Source organism: Arvicanthis niloticus, chromosome 1 (genome assembly GCF_011762505.2).
Source record: "Arvicanthis niloticus isolate mArvNil1 chromosome 1, mArvNil1.pat.X, whole genome shotgun sequence".
Taxonomy (NCBI): domain Eukaryota; kingdom Metazoa; phylum Chordata; class Mammalia; order Rodentia; family Muridae; genus Arvicanthis; species Arvicanthis niloticus.
In genome coordinates this window covers 79,272,465-79,292,558 of record NC_047658.1, presented here as the reverse complement: position 1 = coordinate 79,292,558, position 20,094 = coordinate 79,272,465, and the positions used below count along the sequence as shown (strand labels likewise).

Here is a 20,094-nt window from a genome sequence, read left to right as displayed (position 1 = left end):
TTGTCCTTGTCCCTTCTTACGGACTGTGGGCCTAAGTGTCTTCATCTGTTAAATGGATAAGTTAATACTACCCTCACTGGCTAGAAGGGACTCTGAGAAATGTGAATAGATTTTCTTTCTCAGTTCAAAATACTTTAACCATGATAAGCCCTTCCATCATCCAACTAATATCAGAACCCTCCACCCTTAAAGTGTTTTGAGCAGTACATGACTGTCATTTGAGATTATCTCTTCTACTGTTAAAGTCTGAACACAAATTTTTTCTATGACAGTTAAGCCCTTGATTCCACTCTGTGGGGATGCTTATATTATATTCAGGTTATATGAAGGAATAGGCAAAAACCTGACTTGTCTCTAACAGAGCCTGAAAGACTAGCTGGAATCACAGCAGGTCTTTGCTTTGGAGAGCATCCCCTCTCCTGCCTTTTATTGATATACCAAGATGAAAACTTGAAGGCAGAGCTGAGGCCTCTTTGGTGCCCTGTGATCAGAGCTGAGTTAAGGGCTTCCCCAGCTGGAAACTTTATGGATGGAGCCTGAGAGTGTGAAGAGCCTTTACTGAGAGGTTTGACTCAGAATTCATACCCAGTATGCTAATATCCAATGGTTCTGAATGACACAGAGATAGCACCTTAGACAACTCTCAGTTAAGAGTGTTTAGGAGACCATCTTGTAGGAATAAATTATATCTTCCATGAGAGCCCCACGCATGTTTGCACCCTGAAATGGTGCCTCTTACCTTTCCACTTCTGAGGCTGGGGATCAGAGCATCCTCTCAAACGATGCTGCCCAGCTGCTACATGATACCCCAGATCCTCCCTCATCATAGGAGCACGTTGCATTGTATGATGTTCTTAGCTCTGTGAACATCACTAGAACCTTCCAGGGGATATCCTACTCTCTGTTTCATAAAAACCATCTGGTGCCACTTGGCCACTGTTGACCCAATCCTAAGAGAGTATTGTGTGCCCAAAGAAAGTTTTAGAACTAAACCTCCATGAGCCAGGACATGCTCCAGACTTACGTTCTCATGAGCCCATCGCTGGAGCTGAGTGAGATCAGCTACACTTACCAAGAGAGACAGAGGAAGCAGTAACAAGAGTGTTTGCATGTAGCCATTGTATTTCCAGGTCCAAGCTAAAGACCCTTTTTATCCTTTGTGTAAAAATGTCTTATCTTTTTAACTGCTGGAGAGATGGCTCAGCAGTTAAAAGCACTGACTGCTCTTTCAGAGGTCCTGAGTTCAATTCCCAGCAACCACATGGTGGCTCACAACCATCTATAATGGGATCCGATGCTCTCTTCTGGTGTCTCTGAAGAGAGTGACAGCAGTGTATTCACATACATAAAGTAAATAAATAAATCTAAAAAAAAAAGTTAAGAGGTGGTTTCATAAGGGCAGAAGAAAAAATACCTTGGAAAAATAAAATGGAAGTTATACTTAAAAAATAAAATAAAATTTAAAAAGAGTCTAATCTTTTACATACATGCAGCAGTAGGTTTCTCTTGGGACCCTTTGATGACAAAGACAGAATATTTTGGTTGACCAGATAGTAAGTGTACAAGGCTATGTACATCTGTCTCTGGGTCCATAGCTCAGACTGTCATCACTCTGTCACACAAAAGGCCACCCACTCATTATCCCACAGAGATGAGCATGCTAGCCACCCCCAGGGCTGACAGAGGTCACTGTCCTTATAATGTTCATCCACCAGACACTGAGCAAGGTCCAGCTAGACGCTCCCTCCCACTGTCTCCTCCACATGTCAGTGCCTGGCTCCTTCAGAAGCAGAGACATGCTTGCTGATCCAGAAACACCACGAACTCTTAATGAGGGGTATGCAGGTTACAGCCACAAGAGCAAAAACATTTGCTGGGTCTGAATTGTTCTTCCTTGATAATTAGTTTTATTCTAAAATGCAGAGGCCAGATGTCCTTGCAGGAGCAGTGATTTTTAAAATCTTTTTATTTTCCATTTCAATTCATGCTTCAACTACATCATTCAGGTCAAATGAACTTTTAGGTCACTCAGTTGGGCCAGTGTCAAGTGTATAGCCCAGGCCATTAAGTCACTAATAGGGCACATTACTGTTCCTTCTGGCTGAAGAAACTGTAGGCTGTATGTATGGGTTTCCCCTGAGCTCACTGTCTGGGAGATGAAGGAGCTTTGAATGACTCCCAGATCTCGTGCAGAGAATTAGAGATGGAAGGGAAGTTAGAATCAGACATGCCCAGCTTCTGGACATTTACTTTGGATTTTCTCACTGTATAAGCTTGGCACAGTGCACAGCCTCAATGGTTACAGTAATCCTCTTACAGGGGCACATTTAATAGCATCAGGCTCATAGCCACACATATGATGAAAAAAGCTTGGCCTCCAAGGTCAGGCACACTGTGGCCCTGTCACTTGCAAAGCCACGGTGTCATTCATTTGTTCACTTTCTACGCACACTCATTTAATACTCAGGGCAATTATGTGCTTCATGCCCTGGTCCATCTGTATACAATGAGGAAAACTAAGACCCAGTATTTGTGATGAATGAGGAAGCAGGCAAGTAAAGAAGCAACAAGAAAGCAGTGGCTAAATGCTGCACTAAGATTCATGAGTGAGGGAGGGGATGGAGAGATGCTCGGCTGTTAAGAACACTTGCTGAAGAGGCCATGAGTTCAGTTCCCAGCACTGATGTCAGGCAGCTCATAAGTGCCTATAGCTCTAGCCCCAGGGGATCTGGCCACTATGGGCACCAACACCCAGATGTACACACACACACACACACACACACACGTGCGCAAGCACACATATGCACACACACACACACACACACGAACACACACACATACTTAAAATTAAAATAATTTTTAAAGAGAAATGAGAGTATCAGGGAAGCATGGGGCACGTGGTCTCAGCCCCAGCCTGGGGCTGGCAGGGTGGCAGCAACACTAGCCAAGCAAAGGGAACAAAGCACCTGGGTGTTGAAAGTATTCGCCTTCCACATCATGAAGACAGAATCACAGACCAGGAAGCTGGGGCGGGGGTGGGGCAGCTGCACTTGCCACTACACCACAGTCCCAACCTATGGGCTCTTCTGAGATTGAGATATGATTCACTTGGCAGGCTCCTGGCACACCCATGCATTCATCACAGCTAGTTTTCCCAAACGGCTTTCAGGGAGGTTACAGCAGTAACAGAAGACGCTAACAATTACTGCTGCTGGCTACCAGGCCCTATTCTAAGCCCTCGCAGATATTATTTCATTTAATCTTCATAACATCCCTGAGAGGCAGGCACTGTTATTATCCTTATTTCCAAGGGAAGAAAAGAGACAGGGCAAGTTACTTTGTCCAAGACCATGCTGCCAGAGTCAACACTGCACCCCAGCCTGTCTCTCTTGCTCCACTGCTCCAATAGACCACCCACTTAATAGGGGAGGGGCAACACAGAGCCAGGAAGGAATGTATCAGATGATATCCATCTGTCACCCAGAGGTTATGGCTTGGGACCTGGGGAAAGCCAAGCCTAACAGGATCTGTGAGTCTCTTTGATCTAGCATCTAGCAGGTCTTGATAACGGATCACAGATTTAGATTCTACACCCTTCTCTTCATGGACCAGGAGACAAGTTCAAAGAGTATTTCCATACTCTCCTCCTACAAAGATGCACCTAGGAGTGGACACAGGCCACATGACAGAGAGTTGCCCACTTGTACACTTCTACACTTGTACACTTGTACACAAGCCCAGCCTTTTTCTGGTTCTGGCCTCCACCCGAACAGTGAATCAGCCATAGTTTGCTGCCTTAGTATCCCTGGATTCTCCTCTCCAGTCTCCCATTCTAAAAGGGGGGCTTTGGGTTGAAAGAAGGGAAACCCAGTTAAACTAGCCCAAGGTGAGCATGGGGGAAGACACTATTAACTTTCTTATGAGCGTGAAAACTGGGCGTGTGTGTGAGCTCAGAAGCCATGAAAACCCAAGCAGGGGCAGGTGGCCTCTCTTGTTTCTGATTCTATTGGCCCTGTGCTTAGTCTCCTTTCTAGTCACATCCGAGTTCCTCAGTTTACACACATCCACAAGATGCTGCACACATCGTCTTATCTACCTGGAACTGTAGTGGCCACTACCCACAGATCACATCTCAGGAGATCTGGGCTCTTTTAGACCCAGGATAAAAGAACTGTCTTATGTTCAAATTCCAGAAAGATATGGGAAGAAAGAGAATAATTCATTTGTTATAGACTGTGGGTTGGTACCTCGTGGTCTACTCTGTTGTGGATAGTGAAAAGGGCCTTGTGTCCTACAGGCCATCCTGTCCAAGGACTCAGCGTGGGCTTAGGTCATGAGGGCCATTAAGTATGGACTCCCATACCTAGATGTTTTCTGCTGATTCATGAGACTGGGTCCATACACTTGTGAGTGAAAGATCTTTCTCTCTTCTGCTTCTACCAGACCCCTCTCTCATCTTCCCCCACCAAGCTTTCTACTCCAGAGAATCCTCAGCAACTGGACCACCCTTGGGGACTGGCCAAGCCCCTGATGGATTTGCTGGAGACACAGAATACTGGGCCCCAGAGGACCTCCCTGGATTCAAAACAAACAAAAAATGTTAGCCACTTTCCCCAAGTCTCAAGAGCAAAGGCTGATCAGGGCTTGTTCCCTGGTTCCCCTCCTGGAGCAGTGAAAGAATGGAGATGCCAGTGTTTCTCACCGTATACTTCTTGTATTAACTTGGATGATCTTAGCTTCGCAAAGGCAGCTTCCTGTCTAATGAGTGTCATGGTTTCTCATGGAATGTAAGCCAGTCCCCAGCCATACCATTATATAAATAAATAGCTGGCGATGCTGACACCATAGTGTTTGGTGACCTAGGAATGATAAAGAAGGTGTGTCTCTCTCTGAGGGCTACACCTGCCTGTCTTAAATTAATACATGTGCTTTCTCTCTTCTTTCCCCTATGGTTTGGCCATATTTCCTCTGATGTTCAGCTGCAGAATTCCCTGAAGACAGATTTGTGTCTTGATCAGGGCCCAGATACAGAGAACGTCCCCATCGTGTACATATGCCATGGGATGACACCCCAGGTGAGTGTCTTCAGGAGACCCCTGTGTCATGGATGTGCATGTGAGTGTTGGGTATAGAGAAGCACAGCTGGGTTCTGCCATGGTGTCCCTGGGCCCGAAAATCTCTGGTGTTCATCATGAAGTGTTTCTATGAGTCTAAGAGCCAAGTTGTGCCTTCCTTGGCTGGACAGAAGTTGAAAAAGTATGTTTTAGGGGCCAGCATCCTATGGAATAGGGATGGGGAAGGATGAGATTCCTTTTACAGAGAAACCTCTGCCTCCTTTTGGAAAGTTGTGGTGAGCTGTGTAGCTCAGGTTCCAGCAGGAGAGCCCTTCCTTAGCAGAATGGACCTCAATGGTTCCCCTAAGCTTCCTAATGTGCCTGAGTTCCATAGAGTGCCATGTCACAGTCTACAGGCCATGAGTCTCCTTTCTAGTTCAAATACATGTTTCTGACAGAGAACAAAGGGCAGCCACCAGGAAATGAGCTGTCCTTTAAAATTCTTCATTCATGGTCTAGGCTTCAGATATGTAAAGACTATGTTGAAACATCAGCAATGGAGCCGGTTTATACAATAAAATACAATAGGCAGCCACTGGCCAATGTTGCCCTAGCATGAGAAGTGTCCAGATGAACAATGTTGCCAGAGTTTAACTGCAGAAGAGAACAGTGACCGAAAAGGGTGCTTTCATATTAGTTTGTAGAACTGTGCTTCTGTGTTTAAATTGTTACCTGCCTAAGCACACAACTGAAGACTATCGCATGACCCTGTGTATAAATGATGAAAATTTCCAGTGATTGTTCACTTTGGTCCTAATTCCTTATCTTTTTGGTGGATCGGCCATGTTGCTGTGACATCACTAGCTGGTTAGTCTTTGAGCAGCCAATCACACTGTCTCCTCATCATTTAGTATAGCAACTCATTTATTATTACAGAACAGTGTGACATTTTTTTTTGATACGTTTCTGTCTTGGATTCTTTACATATTGCTTTGACAACATAAGCAATTTAAGGGAGAGAAGGATTATTTTGGCTTATAGTCCCAGGACACAGCTCATCATGGCAGGGAAGGCGTGGTGGCAGGAACAGAAGGTTGACAGGTCACTTCGTGTCTGCAGTCAGGAAGATGTGAACAGGAAGTATGCCAGGCTATAAAACCTCAAGATCTAGCTCCAGTGACCTGTTTCCTCCAGTATATCTTCACCTCCTAAAGTTTCCAGAACCATCCCAAATAGCACCATTAGCCAGGGACCAAGGATTCAAACCCCTAAGCCTGTGGGGGTCATTTCACAGTCAAATTGTTCTACTGTCTTTATGCTAACAAATGTACTGTCGTGGCATAATATATGTGCAGACGATAGATAAACTGTAAGTGTACAGATTATTGAATTTCCATGAAGTGAGCATGATCATAGTAACTAGAACCTATAGAAGAAAATACCTTTTTGGGTTGGCCTCCATATCTGTTGAATTATATTTATGGATCTTGTAAGCTGCTCATTTGTTTTTACTGTATCCTATTTTGAGTTATGAATATGCTATGAAGTACTATGGTGGTTTTAACAAGAATGGGCCCCGTAGGCTCATGTATTTGAATGCTCAGTCACCAGGGAATGACACTGTTTGAAAGGATTAAAAGGATTACAGGTGTGGCCTTGGTAGAGAGAGTGTGTTACTGAGAGTGACCTTTGAAGTTTCAGAAGCCTATGCCAAGCCCAGAGTCTCTCTTCCTGCCTATGGATCAGGGTCTAGCTCTTAGCTACTGTTCCAGCACCTGCCTACATGACACCATGCTCCCCTCCATGATGATGGTGGACTAACTCTGAAACTATAAGCAAGCCTCCAGTTAAATGCTTTCTCTTGTAATGGTTGTCTTGGTCATGGTGCCTCTTCAGAGCAACAGAACAGGGACTAACACTGTGAGTCCTGCTACAAAGATCATATTTGTTCATGTCTTTTGACTTGTATCTATACACATTTCTTTTGGACTTACACTTAGGAATAGGGTTGGTATATGTTTCCATTAATGAATATTGCCTGTAATAATCTGCTCATGTGACCCAAACAAACTACCACAGACTGGGCAGTTGAAGCAAAAAAATGAATTTCTTACAGCTCTGATGACCAGGATGTTCAAGGTCTAGAAGCTAACAAGTTAGGCATCTAGTAGTGGTGAATTTCCTAGCTCTCAGGAGGCCTCTCTCCTGCACTCACAGGACAAGGAGAAAAAGGACCTTCAGAAAAAGGTGCTGGTGTCTGGTATCCCAAGAACACTAATCATATAGGATAGGGGTTCTATCCTTATGACCTCATTTAATGTGAAGAACTGGAGAAGTCTAAGCCTATCCCTGATGAAAATCACAAGAAGACTCTTTCTGAAAGAAATGGTAGGATATGGATCATGATACAGAGGCCAGAGGTGTAATTTGTCATCTCAGCAGAAGCCAGGGATAGAGATGGGATGAAACTGGGAGAGACACAGAGAAGTAGAAGGAAAGGAAGGGCAGCTTTCAAGCCCTTGCACGCTGAGATACTGGAACATGGAGAGATTTGCCCATTAACTGTGCTGTTCTTCAGAGAAAGGGCATGGTGATGCCAAATGCTAGAGGAAACACCAAGATCATCACAGACATCACTGCCATCACAGGTGCTGGGAGCAAGGTGGATATCCTCCCCAGACAAAGACCACTAGTGCTGACTCCTGGAGAATCGGCAAGTTGCTATGGCAATGAAAATATAGAAGATTGAGGAAAAGGTCAATGCAGTGAACATCAGGAGGCCTGAGTTCTATGCTTGGTCTTCCAGTATCACTTTAACTTTTTCTGCTCTCTTAATGTGTTATGAGGATATGACTTTATGCTAATATGTATGAAATATAATTAGACAGTTCAGCAGATTCCTACCTCTGTGTGAAACACAGTCACCATCCTAGTCAAGTCTATCATCCCCGAGGGCTTCCCATTTGTTCTCTCAGTCAGCATTGCTACTCATGGGTAGTGACAGCTCTGATCTCTCCCCCAGTTGACTAGCTACATCTAGATCTGTCTGCCCATCTGTATATTATGAAATTAGACTGGGCCATCTCTAGACCCAGCTCTACCAGCTATGACAACCTGCTTGTCTCTAGTTCATTTGTTCTGAAAGACGCTTGTCCGGGAGCTATGAGGCTACGCTGTGCTGTGCTCGCCAGGGATTGTAGGAGCTGCCTTCATAAATCAACTCCTTCATGTGCTCATGTACCTGAATTCTGCAGGAAGAACCAGGCCTAATGTCTTCTCTTTCCAGGTTTATGCTTTCAGGGTCCAGGAGGCTTTGAACCAGGTTTGGATCACAGTTTACCAGAGAAGGAAGCTATATGGACTCTGTTGTGGCAGGGATTGGTTGATGACAGACCTGAGAGACAGGGAGATGCTGGCTTATATTGGAAGTGGGCTGTGTGTCCTTGGTCTGAGTTTTTGTATCCACCCAGCATGAACACAGGAACACAAGGACATAAAGAGAGTGATTGCTGAGGTGTTGAGAATTCTGGCTTCCAGAATTTCCCCAAAGCATCCTCCAGACCTCAAAAGTATCATGAAGAGGCTTAAGAAAGGAAGACCCTTTCTAGTATAGTATGGATAGTTGTAGGTCCCAAGGGTCAACTGTATCTCACAGACCATGTCTTAACACATTTTTGATGAGATTGTCCCTCCTCCTGGCCGTTCTCAGCAGGCTCTTTCACAGGACAGGGAGAACCCAGATGTGGTCACACATGTACCATTGCCACATGTCTCCATGTGAGCTGCATACTCACTACCCCAGAAAAGAACAATGGCCCTCACATTGCTGTCTAAGAAATGTAGATAAGTCCAAGGTGTAAAGCTTTCTGACCTCTGCTGTAAAGCTTCACACATCCTTCCATGAGAACCACAACCAATAGGCCGCCTGAAAATACTGACAGGAAACATAGGATGTAATAAATGGAGGTTAAGGCCCAGGATGGAGAGATGGCTCAACAGGCAAAGGCACTCGCCACCAATGCAGATGACGTGAGTTCAATCCTTGAGACCCACATAGTAGAAAGAGAGAACTCATCCTGGAAAGTTGTCTTCACTTGCACAGTAAGGCACACTCATAAATAAATGTGATAACTTAATAAAGCACTTGAGAGCTGGAGCGATGGCTCAGCAGTTAAGAGCTATTACAGAAGACCCAGTTCAGTTCCTAGCATCCATGTCAGGTGGTTCATCATTGCCTACAACTACAGCTCCAGGTGATCCTGTGCCCTTCTGGCCTCCACATGTCCTCACGTGCACATACAGACATACAATTATAAGATAAAAATAACTAGGGGCATAGGAGAGATGGCTTAGTGCCTGACAGTAAAATAAAAACAAATCTTTGGGGCACGGAGTGATGGTTCCATACTTAACAGTACTTGTTGCCCTTCCAGAAAACCTGGGGTACTCCCCAGAACCTATTTTGGGTAGCTCACAACTATCTATACGTTTCAGGAAGTCCAATTTCCTCGTCAGGCCTTCACAGGTACCCACATGCACATAAATATAAGATAAAAATTAACATTATTTAACATTATTGCTGGGTTCAAGCCATACTACTCACTAACCAGGTGCCCTGCATAGATGTTATGCCTCAATTTGATTATCCATAAAATAGCGATTATAACACCACTTACCTTGTAGGGTTACTGCTAGGATTACAGAATGAGTGTTCATGACGCATTGAGACAATGCAGGTGTTCCCATGATTGTTACCTATTCTAGGTAGGCAGCATTATTACAAGGCTTGACGTAGGATAGTAGTGATTAGCCTTAAGAGAGAGTTGAAGCTTCCTTCCAAAATAAAAGAATATACATGTTTTTCTGCGAGCAAGGAGCTCTTTCAGCCACTAGCTCAAGTGACAATGGTATCTTCATCATCTTTTCCTCAAGCCTGGTTGGTAGGCTTCAGGGATACTATGACACCTAAACTGAGAAATCTCTAAGGTTTCTCCCATTCGGTGACTGTGGCTTCCTTTTACTTTGAGACAGTCTTAGGATATAGCTCCAGCTGACCTCAAATTCAAAATCCTCTTTTCTCCACTAGTGCTAGGATTATAGCCCTGTTCTCTTATAGGCTGTGCTACTTAATCCACTACCAGGTGTGTGTTTCTTTTTAAATCATCTTGAGTCATCTTGAGTGTTCCTGATCCTGGGGGAAAACGGACAGGACCCTCATGATGTTGGCTTTAAATCTTCACCTGGTCACCACACAAGGCTTGTTCCTCTCTCTCAAGTGTTATTTAAGTGGCTTCATCTGAGTTTCGTGACTTGGATTCAGCCAGCCACAGTCAGGCACTGTAGAGGAAGAGGGATAGAGAGGCATCCCCAGTGGGTAGATTCATTCTTGATAACCCTATGAGATGAGGAAATAAATTCTAAGTGCATTTGAAAATGTATCTGTTGCCATTTTCTATGAAGCAGTGTCAGAATAGAATGGACCAGTCAGACACAAAGTGGTTAATACCATACAGGGAAATACAATTATAGCCTTCAGTGTGACCTTTCCTACCAAGTCAGAAAACCAGGTATTGGTGTGTAACTCTGTAGTGTCTGAGAGTTAATCAAAAGGTAAAGAGTGCAGATAAAGGCAGATCCAATACTATTAGAAAATTATATGCTATTAGCAGGCCTGTTAAATAATGTCCCAGTATGATATAAAAAAGACGTCTATGTTATTTCTAGGTCTTATGTAATTTTTTTAAATTACATTTATTTACTAGCATACCCCAGTGTGTGTGTGTGTGTGTGTGTGTGTGTGTGTGTGTGTGTGTGTGTGTCCTTCCCCTATGTGGGTCCTAACAATCTAACTCAGGATGCCAGGCTCAGTGGCAACGCACTTTGACTCAAAGCACTTTTACCTACTGAGCCATCATTTTTCTTTTTTGTTTTTTATTGTTTATTAAGTCTTTTCTTTATTACATATTTTATTTACATTTCAGATGTTATCCCCTTTCCCCATTCCCCCACTAACCCAGAAACCGCCTCTCCCATCCCCCATCCTCCTGCTTCTATGAAGATGTGCTCTCATCCACTCAGTCCCTTCTCCCTACCTTTGAATTACCCCTCACTGGGGCATCCAGCTTTCATGGGATCAAGGACTTCCTCTCCCACCTATGCCCAACAAGGCCATCCTCCCCTACATATATAGCTGGAACCATGGGTCCCTCCCTATGTGCTCTCTGGCTGGTGGTTTAGACCCTGGGAGCTCTGGTTGGTTGGTATGGTTGCTCTCCTCATGGGGCCAAAAACCCCTTCAGCTCCTTCAGTCTTCTCTCTAACTTCTCCATTGGGAACCCCATGATCAGTTCAATGGTTAGCTGTGAGCATCTGCCTCTATATTTGTCAAGCTCTGGCAGACATCTAAGGAGACAGCTATATCAGGCTCCTGTAATCATGCATTTCCTGGCATCCACAATCAGTGTCTGCCTTTGGTGACTGCACCTGGAATGGATACCCAGGTGGAGCAGTCTCCGGATGTCCCCTCCTTCAATTTCTGTTTCACACGTTGTCTCCAAATTTGCTCCCATGAGTATTTTGTTACTCCTTCTAAGAAGGACCAAAGCACTCACACTTTGGTCTTCCTTCTTCATGAGCTTCATGTAGTCTGTGAGTTGCATCTTGGGTATTGTGAGCTTTTGGGCTAATATCCACTTATCAGTGAGTTCATACCATGTGTGTTCTTTTGTGATTGAGTTACCTCACTCAGGATGATATTTTCTAGTTTCATCCATTTGCCTAATTTCATGAATTCATTGTTTTTAATAGCTGAGTAACACACCACTGTATAAATGTACCACATTTTTTATATCCATTCCTCTGTTGAAGGACATCTGGGTTCTTTCCAGCTTCTGGCTATTATAAATAAGGCTGCTATGAACATAGTGGAACATGTGTCCTTGTTATATGTTGGAGCGTCTTTTGGGTATATGCCCAGGAGGGGTATAGCTGGGTCCTCAGGTAATGCTATGTCCAATTTTCTGAGGAACCACCAGACTGATTTCCAGAGTGGTTGTATCAGCTTGCAATCCCACCAACAATGGAGGAGTGTTCCTCTTTCTCTAAATCCTCACCAGCATCTGCTATCACCTGAGTTTTTGATCTTAGCCATTCTGACTGGTGTGAGGTGGTATCTCAGGGTTGTTTTGATTTCCATTTCCCTGATGACTAAGGATGTTTAACATTTCTTTAGATGCTTCTCAGCCATTTGAGTTTCCTCAGTTGAGAATTCTTTGTTTAGCTCTGTACCCCATTTTTAATAGGGTTATTTGGTTGTCTGGAGTCTAATTTCTTTAGTTCTTTGTATATATTGAATATTAGCCCTTTATCGGATGTAGGATTGGTAAAGATCTTTTCCCAATCTGTTGGTTGCCATTTTGTCCTATTGATAGTGTCCTTTACTTTATAGAAGCTTTGCAATTTTATGAGGCCTCTTTTGTCAATTCTTGATCTTAGAGCATAAGTCATTGGTGTTCTGTTCAGGAACTTTTCCCCTGTGCCCAAGTACTCAAGGCTCTTACCCACCTTCTCTTCTATTAGTTTCAGTGTATCTGGTTTTATGTGAAGGTCCTTTATCCACTTGGACTTGAACTTTGTACAAGGAGATAAGAATGGATTGATTTGCATTCTTCTACATACTGCCCTCCAGTTGAACCAGCACCATTTGTTGAAAATGCTGTTCTTACCCTTCCTAAAGTTTGCTGAAGGTTAAATGCCCTTCAGGTCATTCCTAGCTTGATGACCCTTGTAGACTGCCGACCTGACAATGTGGACTTTCCTTCAGCTCTCATAGCTCCCCTTACCCAGTGCCACAGACTGAGAAGCACATAAAACAGAGTGTGTTACCTGCCTTCTTCCCCCAGTTCTGGAGAAATCCAAGGTCAATGTGCAATCAGGGTATGTTCCTTCAGAAAGGTGCCAGAAAGGGATGTGTCCCAGGCCTCTCCCCTGGGAGCTTCTTAGGCTGCTTTCAACATAGCTGTGATCTTAATGCCAACTTCACCTCACATAGACCCTCATAGATTTGGATTAAGAGCCTGCTCTTTTCCAGTGTGACTTCACCCAAGCTTAACTTATGATATCTTCAATGGCCCTGATTCTAAATATGGCCCCCATTTTGGTAAATAGAAGTTAGAATTTGACATGTGAATTTTAGGGGTGCACAATTCCATCCATCAACCTCCCCCTCTCCTCATAAAGATACACATGTAACTGGGGGTCTTTCACTTCCTTGACTAAGAAGCACCGACACAACTTCCTTTTATAGCTCATTGGCTGGGCTGAGTCACATGGTTCTGTTTGGTTGCAGAGATAGGAAAGTGTGGGTTTCTGGATACCCAGAAGGACTAATCTTCATCACAACAATTTAGATAATTTCTGAGTCTGTTTTATGTCTGAAAAATAAGACAAAGATTGTCTTAGCAATGAGCTGACTTGCTCAATGGCATCACCAGTTACCAGCAAGCAAGGGTGAGGAAGGAAGCCAGTACTTTGACCTTTGACCTCCTCTTTTCTTCACTCTTATGTTCACTTTTTCTTCTTTTTTTAATTCACTCTTTTTTTTGTTTGTTTTTCGAGACAGGGTTTAATTCACTTACTCTTCAGACATTAGACAGGTTGTCTTTCATGATGTCATCATATTTCCAAGTTTTATTTTCCCTTGAAGGGTAAGTACATTTGGCATAGTGATAGGAATGTTTGCAAAGCGACTTATAGTGGATGCCAGGAGCCTCCAGAGACACTAGAGACCAAGAGACAGCTGTGCTCGGAGAAGCTGATCTCACAGCTGGGCTAGACCCTCAGAAAGAAACGTCACTCTGTTGGAGTTGTGACACTCCCAGGTCTCCAGGAAGGCCCCAAACAGAAGAAATCATAATGTAGCTAATCAAATTAGTGAGGTGAAGCTGCTGGGAAGGATGCTAATTGGTTAATGAGTAAATGTAACCATTTTATTTAAATTAGCAGCAAAGTTTAAGCAATCCTCAAAATAACTGAGAATATTAGCCCTAATTAGTGTAACAGCCTGGAAAATTTCTTCTAATGGGAAAAATACAATAATGGGGTCTCTCTACAGACTCCATCCAATTAATCACTCATTCACTCACTCATTCATTCACATACCCATTCACTGAACATGCACTGAACTTTACTCCAAGAATTGGAAAGAGAAAGGCCATTTGCCCGAGTGCACAGCCTGGAAGAGAAAGACAGGCACAGACAATCAGCTTCCATGATGAAACCTCAAACACATCATTACCTCACAGAGAGTATGTGGGGTCAGAAGGAACAAAGAAGGCTATGAGGATTTTTCCATCTGTTCTGCTAGAGGGTTTTAGACCACATAAAGTGCATCAGGATAAAGTGCTTCTCCTCTGGGAAGGTATGTTCTTGGCGGTAGAAGAAAGGTGGAAGGAATTTTAATTCCTCCGAAAGTCTGTGAAGTCCTGAGGTTGCCACGCCAGTGCTTCGGGACAAGCTTTGACTCAGAGTGTAAAGAATGGAGTTGAGCTGAGAGTTTTCTGTTCTAACCTGAAGAAGAATTTCATGTCAGGTCAGGAAATGCGTTGAAGAAGAGTTAAGCCAGGCCCAGAAGAGGAAATAGACTTTGTCTCATTGCTCTTTTGTCTTTACCTCTTTGGTTTTAATTTTTTTTATGTGCATTGTGGATTGAACCCAAGGCCTTGCATGGGTCAGGTAAATGCCCTGTCAGTGAGCTATAGCCACTCAAACCCTCTTCTTTATTTCTAAGAGTTCTTACTTCGACGACCAGGGAGTTGGTTGGCTGGCTGGTTGGTAGATAGATAGATGGATGGGAAATGAAAAATACTGCTTATTTCATTGTGTATGGAGAACTATCTAGAAGTTTCCATTTGCCAGTGGATCACAATGACACTCTCATCCCCGCCCTATTTTGACAATGTTACCTGAAAGATAGAGATGGTGGGAAGGTGGTGGATGGATAGATGGATGGAAGGATGGGTGGATGGATGGATGGAAGATAGATAGATAGATAGATAGATAGATAGATAGATAGATATCATTGCTTATCTCATAATCTACTTACAACTTTCTAAAAGCTTCCATTTGCCAATGAGTCACAATGATACACTCTCCCCTCCCCTACTACCTAGCCATGTTCCCAGTGACTTCAGAGTCATTAAAAACACCTCATAGATTGTGCTTGCATCTCCAGACCCTTCATGTAACATCCCAGAGGCACTTGCAAAAGTTTGGTTTTGTGTGCCAAGAATTTAAATGGCTTTGCACTTGTCAGTGACCTTTGGCAGATGTCTCTACTTCTCCATGACTTTTATCTATAAACAGAATTTCAAGCAAAAAGTGGCTTTGCAGTCAGTTTGTAGATCTTCCCTGTGTCTCTTTTCTGTCATAAGAGTGTGTCCTCTTTGACTCCTGGTTAGTGGGCACCAGCTGATGCCTGGCAACTCAGGGTCATACAGGGCTATGCTTTGGGGAAGCCTCACATGGCCTGCTAGATTTGATTGGTGCTGGGGCTTGAATGTGAAATGTCCCCTATAGGTTCACATGCTTGAACACTTGTTTCCCAGTGGGTAGTGCTATTTTGGAAGGTTGTAGAATACTTAGGAGTTAGAGCTTCACTGGAAGGACTGGAATTTTGGGTTTTATAGCCCAGCTCCACTTCCTGTACACTCTCATCTTCCCTACTGCATGTACAGTGTGACCAACTACTTCATACTCCAGCCACCATGCTTTCCCTGCCATGATAAACTTAGCCTATTAGCCAAAAATAACCCTTCCCCTTTCCCCCTTCCCCATCACATCAAGAGGAAAAAAATGATTGCAGCTGAACACACTGATCTCTGCTAGGTTCAGTAATTTACCTAAAGAGAATTGTCTACACCTCAAAGGGCCACCATTCAGGGAGAATGTCGAGCAAGTAAAGCCTCGGGACTGTCACCAATGACAGTTCGATGCCTCCCCACAGCACTGCTTTCTTGGTGTGGAGTAGTTGTTTGAGGGGTGGTCCCAGCTACGGAGGACCCTGGGCTGATACACAGAAGAGTGGGTCTCAGGATCAGACAGAGCAAGACTCTAGTTCCAAGTCTGCCCACACCATGGGATGGCTGGGGCAAATGAGTTGATGTTGCCAATACTCCTATTATGTTCTAAGTTGTGAACACAGGATTGTGATGTTCATCCCTTTCTGAAACTCCTGGGACAGGAATTGCCTCCCATACCCTTGTGGCCCTCAAAAGTGTCCATGAAAACCAGGTGCCTTGCCTTTCTTGCCTTGGACCTAGAGTCCAGCAGCTTGCTCTCTTGGCTCTCTGTTCTTCAGGCAGGCAGAATGCATGAGTTGCCTGATTCATGCATCCTGTAGTCTCACCCTTTGCTTGTTGTCTACTGAAAGAAAGGAAGCTAACCTTAAAGCTCCGACCCCAACCCCTCCCTCCATTCCACCTCACTCCACTCTGCCATTCACAGTGAATTACAGCTCTGCTGTTGAGTCAATCTCTAACTTGGCATTGATAGAATTCCTGATTTCCTTCCCAATTTAAAATGAAGCATAATGCATAGTAAATGCTAACTACAGGTGGTTAACATTTTATTTACTTATATTTACATAGGTGTGCATAATTTACATATACACACAGATAATCATAATATATCCATCTCTGTTTGACTCTGTATGTCTGTGTATTAAATTTTAGTGATATCATGCCAGCCTATTCCCGCACGGTTCAAAGATGCAAAGAGGTCCGAAAGTCTATGCCCCTCCCAGGGAGCTGTAAGTCCTAAAATTTCACGACAGTGCTTTGTCACACCCAGAGGCAACCTGACCAGACTAGGAAGATGAGGCCTGGCTATGGTACTACTTATCAGTGCATCCTTCTTTGTTCCGGCTGCTCCCAGAGACACAGGGGACACACAGGTTTCTCTTTTTGTCACAGTCAACCAACTGGTTGCCTGAGGTTGCCCCTGAGCTCTGTCCTACCTGGGTCTGGTTCCTACTCAGTGGGTGAGAAAAGTGTCCAGCTGCCCCTCCCTCTGCCTACTGCTTTGAAATGTACATCATCGACAATTCTCTCTGATGGTTCCTTATGGAAGTAGAGGCCCCAGGTGGGATGCTCAGTGTTGGGAAACAGGAGGGTCGCAGGGAGCAGTGGGCTGTTGGAGGCTCCCAGGTGTGAGGCCATGGTGTCGAGTCCTCTTTCCACACAGCATGATGGTGAACTCTGAGCTCTTCCTGCAGCTCCGGTGCTAAGAACGGAGCTGCCTAATTTGTCATTCACTCCACATATGTTCTTCATTTCATGTCCAAATTCCGCAATTAGAGTCATCAACAGCGAGTTCTGCATGACTTTTATTAAACTCCCACAGGCTGGGAGCAGGCTGTCATTAGCAGCGCCATACTGCCCAGTGTTCCGGTTCCTAAGCAGAGAGCTGCTGCCTCTGGCCCCCTGCCCACATTTCATTGCAGAGCCTTGCTTCCCAGATGACTCTGGCTATGGAGACAGTGTGGAAATTCGGTGATAGAAGGGCTAGCTTTAGATCCTGATGTGGCTGTGTGCACTTAGGCAAGTCACCTGACCTCTCTGAGCCTTAGCTTTCTGATTCGTAAAATGGGCATGATAATTGAACACTAGATAAAACATCCACCATATTCAAGTCCTCTTGTTTAGAGCATAACCATCTTGCAATAAGTGTTCTCAACATTTAAAGATAATGATAAAAAGACAATGGTGTGCATGCCCATTCAGTGTACATTCTTTGCAGGTACCTTTTAAAACACTTTTCTTGGCTAGGCTAACATTCCCAGAAGCCCTTGGAAGTGGGTGCTTCTAGTACCCTGTTCTTCCCAGGTAGAAACTGGGGCTCATGGTTGTTACATAAACCATTCCAGGTGGCAGAGCCTGGCCTGTCGCCCAGATTGCCTACTGTAGAGCCTAAGCTCAGAGCAGACTTCATGCTGTCTTCCAGCTTTCTGATATGTGGGCTCCCCACTCTCAGGGAGACCCTTAGGTAGAGATAGGACTACTCTGTCTCCCATTTGGGGAAGGAAATGAGGAGAAACCACAATAGTTTTACATGGGAATGCTGATGCCCTCTGCACCCAAGGTAGACCCTCAATGAGTAGGTTAATACACTGCTGGCATCTGGCCCATGCCGCTGACATATTGGGTAGAGTAGTTTGCCACTGTACAGGATTATTGCCTGAGGGTCCTGATCACCAGCAGGATCCAGATGCCACCAAAGTGTCTTCATGTATTTTGAGGGCTCCCTTCAGTTGAGAATCAGAGAAAGAAGGAGTCAAAGTCAGAAGGCTCTGTGCTTTAGGAAGGGCTGGTAGCACTGAGTATGGACACCTGAACGGTGCCTGTATCACGGAAGCTGAAAGAGATGCTTAAGCCATTTTAAGAACATTCCTAAGGAAGTGTGCTGAGACTACATGATGGGTGTAAATGAATTCTCCAATCTGATTTTCCCAGCTAACTGCATTGTCACAGCACCTTTGTCCCAGGTGCTTTTGCTAAAGCCTGCTGGCTGCTGCTGGCGAGCCCTGGAAGGGCAGCTCTTTGGTGGAACCCTCAAGGGCAGTGCTGTGTTAATATGCTGGGAACTTAAGTAGAGCTGGGCCTTCTAAATCAATCACCAGGACAGCTTTATATTTTTCCTTTGCTCAAAAAATACACTATTCAGTGCAGTTACATGTGTGGGAGTAAGGTTGGCTTGGGTGAAGGACGCCAAAAAGGAAAATTTCATAACATTTTCACTGCTGCAGGAAAAGGGACTTGCCACTCTTAGTTCTTACAGAACTGGCTACAGAAAATATCAGCATCTATGTATTCTATCTGCAATCCTCAGAATGGCCTAAGCTGCTCAGAAGTCACTCAGTTTTATTTGGCCAGGGCATTATAGATTCTTAACAAGTGTAGGGTAAACAAAAGACTAAATAGGAGACTCGTAAAAGCTTTTTAAGGGGGTGTTCACAAATTGGAATGGGCCAAAATTCGCCTTCTTGCCCCTTTGGGGGTTTTCTGTGATGGCCAGGTTCACCCTGGCACCTGCACATAGAAGCTAAGGACGCTCACAGTGTGAGTCCCAACCTTCATGACTTATATGTAGTTGAAGAGCCCCTAGGAGGTCATAACAATGGTGCCTCTGCTGTAGAAAGTAGGTGAGAAGACGAGCTGATGAATATGGCCTCTTGTGCCCAGCATTTGCTCAGGAGGAATGATGAAAGAGGGCTGGCCATCAAGGACTACAGAGTTGACAAGGTATGTGCTTGGGTTTGTTTCCAAGGAAAGGGATAAACAGGCATGTTTTGAGGCTAAGAGGAAGAACCAGAGAAAGAGATCAGCATTCAGATGAAGAGGGAAATAAACTAAGCCACATCCCAGGTTGGGAATGAGTGAGGACAGGAGGGGATGCAATCCCAGGGACAGGGGATGGGGCTGGTCCAGGACCACATGGGCTGCCTTGCCAGTGAGTGGGATGTCTGTGGGAGAACAGAGAGCTCAGATGCTGCCCGAGTGCCCCAAAAGGATGCTGGCTGTTGGTGGTGGGGTGCCTGTTTGAAGTTGAAGGTCATGTCTATGCTAGCCTAATTTGCATATGACACATAACCTTTCTTTAGGAACTACCTCAGCTCTTAAAGTAGTATTGTACCAGCAAGAGATAGAGCTTGTCCTTGTTCCTGGGGTGGTGAGCAGATAAATGCTCATTCTAGCTCACTCTATGTCCTGAGGGAAATAGTCAGACTCTTGTCCTTGGGAGAGTCATTTATCCACTGGGTTCTATGAAAACTGACAATTGGAAAGTCGAGAAGAAGGGATTATGAAGAAGGCACCGGAAGAACAAGTCTGGATAAATGTCCAACTTAAAGTCCAAGGGTCTCTAGTATACTTTATTAATGCATTAGCCTGATAAATTAATATGTTTGAGTGTGTGTTATGTGTCAAGTGGTAGGTTTGATGATCAGCAGGTAATGGTGTGCAAGGTGAGAAGACATGCTACTTGT

The 20,094-nt window shown here is 44.4% G+C and overlaps 1 protein-coding gene across 3 annotated transcripts in view; it reads left to right on the top strand.

Annotated features, from left to right (window-relative positions):
* The window catches only part of Galnt18 (polypeptide N-acetylgalactosaminyltransferase 18), a 303,973-nt gene that overhangs the window by 258,477 nt on the left and 25,402 nt on the right, over window positions 1-20,094 (top strand). For 2 of the 3 annotated variants that reach the window (XM_076940952.1, XM_076940954.1), the window contains exon 9: window positions 4,980-5,075. The exons of the other annotated variant lie outside the window; for it this stretch is intronic. In XM_076940952.1, coding sequence (XP_076797067.1) covers window positions 4,980-5,075 — 96 coding nt within the window. The remainder of the gene's footprint in view (window positions 1-4,979; window positions 5,076-20,094) is intronic. 3 annotated transcript variants of the gene reach the window in all.